This window comes from Pygocentrus nattereri, chromosome 12 (genome assembly GCF_015220715.1).
Source record: "Pygocentrus nattereri isolate fPygNat1 chromosome 12, fPygNat1.pri, whole genome shotgun sequence".
Taxonomy (NCBI): Eukaryota; Metazoa; Chordata; class Actinopteri; order Characiformes; family Serrasalmidae; genus Pygocentrus; species Pygocentrus nattereri.
This window is the reverse complement of record NC_051222.1, coordinates 20,502,250-20,514,449: the sequence shown is the minus strand read 5'-3', so window position 1 is coordinate 20,514,449 and position 12,200 is coordinate 20,502,250. Positions and strand designations below refer to the sequence as shown.

The 12,200-nt window shown below is 39.9% G+C and overlaps 1 protein-coding gene across 2 annotated transcripts in view; it reads right to left on the bottom strand.

The window, feature by feature from the left end:
- LOC108434669 (VPS10 domain-containing receptor SorCS1) overlaps positions 1 to 12,200 on the bottom strand; it is a 287,574-nt gene that overhangs the window by 117,645 nt on the left and 157,729 nt on the right. For both annotated transcript variants that reach the window (XR_005131141.1, XM_017709989.2), the window contains exon 3: positions 8,685 to 8,784. Coding sequence is in view for 1 of the 2 variants with exons in the window: in XM_017709989.2 (XP_017565478.2) it covers positions 8,685 to 8,784 (100 nt within the window). In the remaining variant the exon portion in view is untranslated. The remainder of the gene's footprint in view (positions 1 to 8,684; positions 8,785 to 12,200) is intronic.

Sequence of the window (12,200 nt, the reverse complement as noted above, 5' to 3'; positions counted from 1 at the left end):
AAAAAAAATGGCTGGGTGGATCAGGTGACATTATCATTATGAATATCAATGTTCTGGGTTGGGTTCAGATTTTTGTCAGGCTACAGTTGTAAAAAAATATTTTAAAAGTGTATAGAACCTCATCATAGTATAAAGCTCCTATACTAAGTAAAGGTTGTTCATAGAAGTTATTGGCAGAATTTCACAACATTTAATAGTTTTTACACAGTAAAATACCTTATTTTTCATTTTATTGTAAAATAAAATGATTCTTTCTATAATAATCAGCAATGTACTCTGTGGATGATATTCATTGACATGTACCACACAGCACTATGGAATAAAGCAGCAACTGGGAGTTAAAAAGGCATATTCAGGTTTGACTTATATATATATATATATACATATATACACATATATATATATATATATATATATATATATATATATATATATATATATATATATATATATAATATTAAAATATATAATAAATATATAATAGCAATAACAATATTGCTATTTTAGTTTTATTTACTGTTAATATGGTACCATAAGCTGCTGTCATTACAGTGTATGTGGAAGCTAAGAGCCATTCAGGAACCTTTTTTTATTTTAAAGTGTATGGTGAGGTTTGGACAGGCTATAATCAGGTTGAGATAAAACTTTCAGGCCCAATTTCAGTTCTCGGTACTCACTGTTGCTTTTCCTACAACATATACCAGAATATGAAACAGTCTGCAGCACAATCCTGTCATAATACCTCACTGTTGCATACTGTAACTTTGAAAAGGACCTTCCTTTAATACCAGGATCTCCATTCATGTTCAAACAGCCAAAAGAAAAAGGAAAAGAATCACTCATGTCTTTTACGTAGACCCATGAGGAGTCAAGTACAGTGACAATATAGGCCTTAATTATCACGTAGCTCCAGGCAAAACATGGTGAGATCACCGAGAAGCGGCGCAGACGCGCGTTCCATCTTCATTACAGAGCTATACGTAATGAATAGAAAATGGAGTTCTCTACTTATAGGGCCATAAATGAGAGAACCGAGTGCGGGAAATGGAAAAGTGCTACATCTCATATGTTCGCTGGCCTCAGGGTCATTTCAAAGTCTCCCTGCATTTTTAATCCTATCTATACTTTCAAGGTAGGTAGCACACTGTCCTATTGACATTAGCAATCATGCATGGACTTTACAATGGAATTGACTGTTTACATAAAGCTTGGATATTGAATCGCTGTAGTGGAGATTATTTTGTGTATATTTATGAGAAAATAAACCCTCTCGAGGCAAAATTCAATTACTATTACTGGGGAAAAAACTGTGGGATCTCTACTGCATTGCAAGCTGCTTTCATGGAGAAGATCACATGAGACACACGGTGTTTAGTTAACACAAATGTATCACTGAAAATGACAACATGCATTGCATGTCTTTCATAAGCTTCTAGAGGTGCTTGAGTACTTATCTTTAAATGGGAATTCCACTTTTTATTTCAAAATTTCTGCGTAATTCAATGTTAGTGATGTAAGAAATGTCAGTGAGTGGTTTGATGTGAAATGATTCCTTGTGGAGCAACCTGGTGACTCTGATATCTTTATAGTGGTGCTGATAGGAATCAGGACTGCGTTCACATAACTTTTTTTTTTCTTGTGACATAGTTTTGATGTTTTCAGACACACTGACATTGGAACTTCTCAGATCCAACCTGTGCCACTTTTGTATGTGCTCCTAGATTGGATACACATCTGTGGCCAAGCGGCCTCAATGAGAACATTGTAATTCAAGTGTTTTTTTTTCTTCTCTGCATCAGCATTCAGTGTTAACAAGGCAGCAGCACTTAACCTGAAGTTAAAGCCAGTAAACGATGAAAAAGCAACACATCTGACCCTTTTCACCTTTGTCTCCATCAAATAACGAACAACTCAAAGCTGTTCAGCGCTAATTATCTTTGCAGTGAAGGCTTGTTCTGCTGGTTAGTTTGTTTGCTGCTCGTGATGCATGTGGCTTATTCAGGTGACGTTACTCATTAGTATATGTGCATTTCAGAAAGCAAGTTTGTTTAAGTCCCTTTCCTACACAAACGTAAACCATCATATTAGGAAGATCAGATCTGAGCAAAAAATTGTAATTAAGCAGTGAGGTTAGTAAAAGTGGGGGTCATGAAAATAAACCTATTTTATTTACTGTACAAAATGACCAGTGAACCAGTGTCTTCTGAGTGTGTGTATGTAATGTTGATGATAAAATAGTGGTCAATCTAGAAAATAGGTTTTCTTTGGGGACTAACTTACAACACCCTCTACCTTTCCGCAATGAATGAATCTTAGCAGAAATTCATTATTGAACAATGTCTCGGGCATCAGGCAGTGTATATGCAACCATTTCATGTAATAATTTTCTGTGAACAAGCTTTTAGAGGGTATGTTCAAACTTTTGCATATGACTTAGTTTATTTCATTTGTAAAAAGGAATAGCTTATAACATTATTATTATTATTGGTCTAAAATGTGCAAATTATTTTAAAAATACATTAAAGCATAAACGTTCTACAAGTAGGCATGTCCAAAGTTTTGACTCGTACTGTAATTGCAATAACCACATAAACAGTTATGATCATCGGAGCGTCGTTTTGGGGAAACGGGACTCGTTTTTATTAAGTAAACCGCCACACTTCCACGCTCTGGAGTGGCAGCTTTATGAGCATGCAATCCGCATGGGTCCCACAGCGCGTACCAGGAACGCATTCTGTCTTCATTACGGCACTGTAATTAACGAGGAGAAAACGAGCCCTTCCTGATTGAGGGAAGGGCTTGGAGGAGTAATGCGAGGAAAACAGCAGAAGAAGGAGGAGTGAGACTAATGGCCTGCACCGTCACTCAGAGGGGACTGCGGGGGCCCTGGCTGTAAATATGAACTCTCGTCTCGCCTTTGATTAAAACACTGCAAATTTACGAGTCTCTTATCATACTGTTCATAATTCAGCAGCCTTCCAAGAGGAGAAACTATAGGCTTATCAATATTAATGAGGCACATGTGTTTGGCTTTGAACACAACTAAATCTCCTAATGGAGACTTCTTCATTTTTTTCCTCTGTTATGAAGCTACTGGTTATTGGTTGTACTGACTGTTTAAATTAGAAGAATTGTGTGTGTGCATATATATATATATATATATATATATATATATATATATATATATATATATGTATATATATATATACACACACACACACACACACACACACACACACACACATACAGTGGGTCAAAAAAGTATTTAGTCAGCCACAGATTGTGCAAGTTCTACTTAGAAAGATGAGAGAGGTCTCTAATTTTTTATCATAGGTTTTGTAAATTTGTAAATTATGATGGAAAATAAGTATTTGGTCAATAACAAAAGTTCAACTCAATACTTTGTAACATAACCTTTGTTGGCAATGACAGATGTCAAATGTTTCCTATAGGTCTTCACTAGATTTTCACACACTGTAGCTGGTATTTTGGCCCATTCCTCCTGCAGATCTCCTCTAGAGCAGTGATGTTTCTGCCTGTCGCTGGACAACAGAAACTTCCAACTCCCTCCACAAATTTTTTATGGGGTTGAGGTCTGGAGACTGGCTAGGCCACTCCAGCACCTAGAAATGCTTGTTACGGAGCCACTCCTTCATTGCCCGAGCTGTGTGTTTGGGATCATTGTCATGCTGGAAGACCCAGCCACGTTCCATCTTCAATGCTCTCACTGACAGAAGGAGGTTTTGGCTTAAAATCTCACGATACATGGCCCCGTTCATTCTTCCCTTAACACGGATCAGTCGTCCTGTCCCCTTTGCAGAAAAACAGCCCCAAAGCATGATGTTTCCACCCCCATGCTTCACAGTAGGTATGGTGTTCTTGGGATGCAACTCAGCATTCTTTTGCCTCCAAACACAAGTTCCATTTTGGTTTCATCTGACCACCTGATATTCTCCCAGTCCTCTTCTGGATCATCCAAATGCTCTCTGGCAAACTTCAGACAGGCCTGGACATGTACTGGCTTAAGCAGGGGGACACGCCTGGCACTGCAGGATTTGAGTCCCTCTCGGCATAGTGTGTTACTGATGGTAGCCTTTATTACTTTGGCCCCAGCTCTCTGCAGGTCATTCATCAGGTCCCTCCATGTAGTTCTGGGATTTTTGCTCACCGTTCTGATCATTTTGACCCCATGGGATGAGATCTTGCGTGATGCCCCAGATCGAGGGAGATTATCAATGGTCTTGTATGTCTTCCATTTTCTTACAATTGCTCCCACAGTTAATTTATTCACACCAACCTGCTTGCCTATTTTAGATTCACTCTTCCCAGCCTGGTGCAGGTCTACAATTTTGACAGTTCTTTGGTCTTGGCCATGGTTGAGTTTGGAGTCTGACTGTTTGAGGCTGTGGACAGGTGTTTTATACAGATAACGAGGTCAAACAGGTGCCATTAATACAGGTAATGAGTGAAGGACAGAACAGCTTCTTAAAGAAGAAGTTACAGGCCGTGAGTGCCAGAAATCTTGCTTGTTTGTGGGTGACCAAATACTTATTTTCCACTATAATTTACAAATAAATTCTTTAAAAATCCTACAATGTGATATACTGGATTTCTTTTCTCATATTGTCTCTCATAGTTGAAGTGAACCTATGATGAAAATTACAGACCTCTCTCATCTTTCTAAGTAGGAGAACTTGCAAAATCAGTGGCTGACTAAATACTTTTTTGCCCCACTGTGTATATATATATATATATATATATATATATATATATATATATATATATATATATATATACACATATATATCGTTTTCCTCATTCATTAGTTCTTCAAAGTACTCCTTCCATCTACTCAACACTCTCTGTTCACTCACTAGTACATTTCCCTCTCTATGCTTTATCAGCCTAACCTGCTGTACATCCTTTCCAGCTCTATCTCTCTGTTTAGCCAAGCGATACAAGTCCTTTACTCCTTCTTTACTGTTCAGCCTCTCATACAGCTCATCATAGGCCTGAGCCTTTGCCTTTGCCACCATTCTTTTTGCTATGCGACTAGCCTCACAGTACTCCTGCCTACTTCCTTCATCTCTCTGGTTATCCCACTTTTTCTTAGCTGCCTTCTTCTTCTGAATACTCTCTTGGACTTCCTTATTCCACCACCTACTTTCCTTGTCTTCTTTCCTCTGACCAGACGAAACACCCAACACATTCTTGCCAGTTTCTCTCACCACCTTAGCTGTAGTTTCCCAGTCCTCAGGTAGCTCCTCACTGCCCCCAAGGGCCTGTTGCAATTTTTCCCTGAACTGCCTGCAACCATCCTCCTCCTTCAGCTTTCACCCTCTAATCTTTGGCTCTGTCTTCACTCTCTTCCTCTTCTTTGGTTCTAATCTCATTCTACAGGCAACCATCCTATGCTGCCTTGCTACACTTTCCCCTGGCACCACTTTACAATCTCCAATCTCCTTTAGGTGGCGTCTCCTGCTAAGGATATAATCCACCTGTGTGCACCTCCCTCCACTCTTGTATGTCACCCTGTGTTCTTCCCTCTTCTGAAAATATGTGTTCACCACAGCCATTTCCATTCTCTTAGCAAAATCTACAACCATCTGACCTTCCGCATTTCTGTCTTTCACACCATACATACCCAGCACCTCTTCATCCCCTCTGTTCCCTTCACCAACATGTCCATTGAAGTCTGCACCAATCACTAATCTCTCCTCTCTGGGGACACCATCTACCACTTCATCCATCTTACTCCAAAATTCCTCTTTCTCCTCTAACTGACAACCAACCTGTGGTGCATATGAACTGACCACATTCAAAATTACACCATCAACCTCCAACTTCAGGCTCATGATCCTGTCTGACACTCTCTTTACATCCAGAACACTTTTCACAAGCTGTTCCTTTAGGATTATCCCTACTCCATTTCTCTTCCTCTCTACACCATGATAGAACAGTTTGAATCCACCTCCAATGTTCCTGGCCTTGCTTCTTTTCCATCTGGTCTCCTGGACACACAGAATATCTACCTTCCTTCTCTCCATCATGTCTGCAAGCTCTCTGCCTTTACCAGTCAATGTCCCTATGTTCAGTGTCCCTACTCTAACCTCCACACTCCTGCCTTTCCTTCTCTCTCGCTGCCTTCTAACCCACCTTCCTCCTCTCCTCTTTGATGGTCTTCGACCTACAGTAGTCCAATTTCCACCGGCACCCTGCTGGTCAACAGCACCGGAGGCAGTCGTTCTTAACCCGGCCCTCGACCGATCCGGTATGGCAATCATATCTGTGATCCGCATGATAGTTTTGGCACCGTTTTTTTGGCACCGTAGTTTTACGCCGGATGCCCTTCCTGACGCAACCCTCACCATTTATCCGGGCTTGGGACCGGCACCAGAAGTACACAAAACACATGTAGCACATGTATTTAACAACATATGACAGAAAATATTTATTTATGGAGGGCATATATTACTCATATAAGGTATCATTTTATCGCAGATGAGTGGCAGCAGCATCTCATGTGCTCCAAACAAGAGCAGTGAATGAGAGCCAGTTCACCTGCCACATTACTTCCATTTGTTTTATTAATAAAACATATTGGAAGTAAATTCATTATAGAGCATTACAAATACTTTGCTTTAAAAGTCCTCACACAGTGAGAAAATAAAAATCCTGTATAGATAAATAAAAGAGGCATCAAGATGAATCAATAATCATTTTATAATCGCACTGCAGCTCTCTGAATTGTAATCAAATAGTGAGGAGCCTGGAGGTCCCCACCATAATATATAGCCAAGCTGAAAAGGAATCATATTCCCAAAAATAAGGACAAGGTACTTAAACAATCGTGTTATAAAAGATTTCAGAACATCACCAGAACAAAACCTTAAACAGCTTCATAAGGAGAGGAAAAAAGTTCAAAGATACCTTGCACTCAAAAATGTGTTTTTTAAATGAAGATCTCCTCCTGGATGGATTATTCTGATTACATAGACTGGTATTTGTATCCTCTCTATGAGTTCACATTTTTCCATTGTAAACAAACATTTCCCAGTGTGTCTGGAAAAAGTGATTTGTGGTGTTCTATGAAGCAGCTTAGTTTTATACATCATGAAAGAGCTTGAACCTATCATTGCCTGATAGTAAAATATGCTAATAACAGGATGTGCCAGTGCCAACAAGAGACACAGGAAGCAGGATAAGCCTATGCAATCAATGCTAAACCAGCATCAGCTGGCACTTGTTAAGGGAACGGAGTTTAAAAGAATAAATCTTGTAGGGGTAAATATGAGGTATATATATATATATATATATATATATATATATATATATATATATATTCACTGAAGCATCCCTAATGCAAGTTTAGAGAATACAGTCAAATTTCAGTGGGTAAGTCTGTGTTTTGGTGTGTGGAGCTTTTATCTTAAGCTACGTTTAATTTATTTAGTACCAGAGTCTAGGCTAGGAAGGGGCCGTCCCCAAATTGTTTCCACAAAGATGGGAGCAGGAAATCGTCCAAAATCTCTTAGTCTGCTGAGGCATTAAGAGTTCCTTTCAATGGAACTAAGCGCCGCGCCCAACTCCTGAAAAACACGACCACACCATAATCCCCCCTCCACCAAACTTTGCACATGGCACAATGCAGGCAGACTAGTACCGTTCTCCTGGCAATCACCAAACCCAGACTCGTCCATCGGATTGCCAAATGGAGAAGAGTGATTCATCACTCCAGAGAACACATTTCCACTACTCTAGAGTCCCGTGGTGGCGCTTTACACCACTGCATTCCACGCTTTGCATTGCGCTTGGCAATGTAGCGCTTGGATGCAGCTCCTCGGCCATGAAAACCCACTCCATGAAGCTCTCTATGCTGTTCTTGAGCTAATCTGAAGGCCACATGAAGTTTGGAGTGATTGACTCTGCAGAAAGTTGGCGACCTCTGCTCACTATGCGCCTCAGCATCCGCTGACCCTGCTCTGTTATTTTATGTGGTCTATCACTTTGTGGTTGAGTTGCTGTCGTTCCCAATCTCTTCTACTTTGTTATAATACCACTCACAGTTGACTGTGGAATATTTAGTAGTGAGGAAATTTCATGACTGGACTTGTTGTACAGGTGGCATCCTAATACGGTACCACACTGGAATTCACTGAGCTCCTGAGATCGACCCATTCTTTCACTAATGTTTGTAGAAGCAGTCTGCAGGCCTAGGTGCTTGGTTTTATACAAACCAAGTATGGTCATGGAAGTGATGGGAACACCTGAGTTCAATGATTTGGATGGGTGACTGAATACTTTTGGAAATATAGTGCATCTTTGTCCTGATTTACTTCCCGAGGACCCCTCAGATAATGAGCAAGTTAGCATGGTTTCCTTTTCACACAAGCCAAATATAAACTACCACTGATTTAGGTTCACAAAAATCAGGCATATAAATATCTAATTATGACTTTTGAGGTTCCTCACAGAGTTTTTGACAGTCCTAATATGAACGATTCATCCAATAACACTGTAAAAATTGTGATCGACAAACCAGGGGAAGTAAGAAGTGAGGAACTGTGCGGGGTTTTCTTATGACAGCAGGTTTTCTTATGACTGCAATGATACAAAAAAAGCTTACACAAAGAGCTAATTTGAAAAGCTGTGCCCACAGGACACAAACAAAACAGAAGACTTACCTTTCTCTTGTTGTTTGGACTGACGTACAAGTAACTCAGTATGGTCTTCACCCCCACTTTTTCATTAAGCTTCTCGTAAGTTGTTCCGTAGTCGGTTGACCTGAAACGTAATGAGAGGACTCAATAAACACTTGGTGGAGTAGTTGCTGTAATTAAAGTATGTCTGTGCATTTAATGCAAGGGACGATCAGGCATGCTATAAAGTCATTTGCCTTATATATTGTCCTCCTACAAGGTGCACTGAAATATTTAATCTGCTGCACATGTTCGGAAATCAGGATGAGTCAATTAAATCTGCAGACACTGTGTGGGCAGGTGGGACAAGTCCATGCTGAAAATTCCTTTTTTTCCCAATAAAAACTTTTGCTCTGCCCTCATAAAATGTTCAATTATTTAGATATAGCGAGAGTGACCCAGACGCTGGCCTCCCCGCTTCTAAAACAGATGAGAAAAGTGTTTTTCTAAATTCTTGCTGCATAAAGATGTCTCAGGATGGCCGAACATGCACGCAGTTTGCCAAGTAATCTTGAGACAGAGCTTGACCTCGCTTGACTAAGGTCAAGGCTGTTTAAGCAGCACAGCCCTTCACCTTTGTGCTTTATGGAGTTGCGAGAGGTTTTGGCACCGTGAAAAGCATAAAAAGCGCCGTCTGTTGAGCTTTTTCACAGTTCAGTGACAGCTCTATTATCTCTTCACTATCATTAAAAAAACTTGCAATTCCATTTTTGTTGTTTTAACACCATTTGAAAATGACCACTTCCTTTAACATTTTACAAGCATTTCATGACAAATCGACCACTAAAGTAGCCCAAAATTACTTGGAATCAAATTTTGATTGACTCCTAACCAGTCCAGACCTCAACATCACTAAATGTGTTTTGAATTAATTGGATAACAGTGTTTGGGATTGTGGAAAGAATGACATACAACCAACTTTTAATAAATTAACTTTGGAGGTGTGGAAAAATACCCCTGCATATTTCTTTAAAAACTGAAAGCAAGTCTCTTGAAAGAAATTGCAGCTGTCCTAAAGGCAAACAATGCTCACACTAAATACAGAAAAAAATGTTGTTGAGGCTTCTGTGTCATTTTCTACGTAATTTGTGTGTATGTTTTCTGCTTATTTTAAGCAGTACATTAAGTACTTTCATGAAGTTACGAACTTCATGACAGTACTTAATGGCCATTTTTCACTGGAGATGAAAAAAGTGATGGTGATCTCTGACTTTTTCACAGTACTGCTGCTGAGCCCTCAGCTCTCCATCTGCTTCAGTGCCTCAGACAGTGACTCAGAACAGTGTTTCAATAATCGGCGACTCCATCGTCTCACATCTGAAAGTAGCGGTCTCTAAAGGTAATTCTTTATCTTTTGTTTTCCACCTAGGTCTCCAGCTTTTCCGAATGGTTTCCCACAGCTCTGAGCAAACAGGAGGACATTGGTACATTAACATGGGGGGTTTATCAACATCTCAGAGCGAAGTACTCAAGGAGCATTTCGGATTACTTGTAGACACCAAAGAAGACCAAGACCAGGATTGTCATCTGGAGTTCTGCCCACCTACAGGTGTGGAAGCAAGGTTTTCAATGGGCTCTATGCGCTTCACTATTAGCTCCATGGCTGGTGCAATAATATCTTATGTGTGTAACTGCATAAATTCCACTATTCGTGAATTTATGTCTTTTGAGTAGCTGAACTCTATATTGATACTTTGTGTTATTACTTGCAATATATAGACTTCCCAAGTGAAATAGTAAATTTTGGCAGAAACTATGGAATTTATATCAGTTGCATCCATAAGCTATGATAAAATTCTTCTCTCTGAGGACTTTTACTTATCCATTAATCAATATCACAGTGCATTCAAAAATGTATAAGTGAGTCAGTCTGACAGTAATGCAATAGAATTCATTAGACTTCTAGAAACATTTCATCTGAAGCACCACATGGGCAGCTCTACCGCCAAGCTAGGTAACATCCACGATCTGGTAATCACTAAAGGTGTAAACACAAACGTGTCCCTCATCTCTGATAGCTTAATGAAATGGGTTTCTTTGGCCGAGCAGCTGCATCCAAGCCTTACATCACCAAGCGTAATGCAAAGTGGTGAATGCAGTGGTGTAAAGCGCCGCCACTGGACTCTAGAGCAGTGGAGACGTGTTCTCTGGAGTGAAGAATCACACTTCTGGCCATCCGATGGACGAGTATGGGTTTGGCAGTTGCCCCCAGAATGGTACCTGTCTGACTGCATTGTGCCAAATGTAAAGTTGGAGGGGGGAATTATGGTGTGGGGTTGTTTTTCAGGAGTTGGGCTCGGCTCCTTAGTTCCAGTGAAAGGAACTCTTAATGCTTCAGCACTAAGAAATTTTGGACAATTTCATGTTCCCAACTTTGTGGGAACGGTTTGGGGATGTCCCCTTCCTGTTCCAACTTGACTGCATACCAGTGCACAAAGCAAGGTCCATAAAGACATGGATGAGCAAGTTTGGTGTGGAAGAACTTGAATGGCCTGCCCAGAGGCCTGACTTCAACTCGAAAGAACATTGTTGGGATGAATTAGAGCGGAGACTGTGAGCCAGGCCTTCTCGTCCAACATCAGTGTCTCACCACACAAATGTGCTTCTGGAAGAACGGTCAAAAATTCCCATAAACACACTCCTAAACCTTGTGGAAAGCCTTCCCAGAAGAGTTGAAGCTGTTATAGCTGCAAAGGGTGGGCTAACATCATATTAAACCCTATGGACATTTGGCAATATAGTGTAGCTTTGATAAGACAGAGCATAGCTCATCCAGCTGAAACAAGCTCCTATGACCTTCCTGATAAGCCACCTACATCAGTAATGACATCACTTATCAATTATCAGGAGTTTGCCATTGTTATCAACAAATTATGCTCGTCCACATGTGATCTTTACTCTGTTCCTAGTTGTCTCCTTAAGATGGCATTTGTTTGTGTTCAAAATGGTATTTTAACTTGTAAAATTTTCTCTGTCAACAGGTACTTTTCCAGATATAAAAATTCTTCAAGCAATTACATGCATACCAAACATCAAATTAGGTATATGAGAAGTTTCAGTCAGGTTTTTGTTCTAAACATAGTACAGCAACAGCATTGATTCACGTTATGAATGACCTCAGGCTCAGCACTGATGCAAAAATCCTTCTACTGTGGTTTAGATCTTAGTGCAGCTTTTAAAATCTATTGAACACAAGTTCTAATCCACCATCTTTAATACTGGGTAGGCCTCTTGGGCACAATTTTAGATTGGTTTAAATTATCATATTTAATGAATAGGAAGTTCTTGGATTCACTGAGAAATCATTCACCAAAAAAATGTAACATTTCTTGTTCAGTCGCACAAGGTTCACTTTTAGGGCCTTTGCTTTTCTTTGTACATGTTTACCTCTAGCCAACTTCATCAGGAAAGATGATGTTCGTTTTCAAATCTATGCTGATGACACACAGTTATACATTTCCATTCATTCTGATAATCATCAAATACATAATTATCAAATAC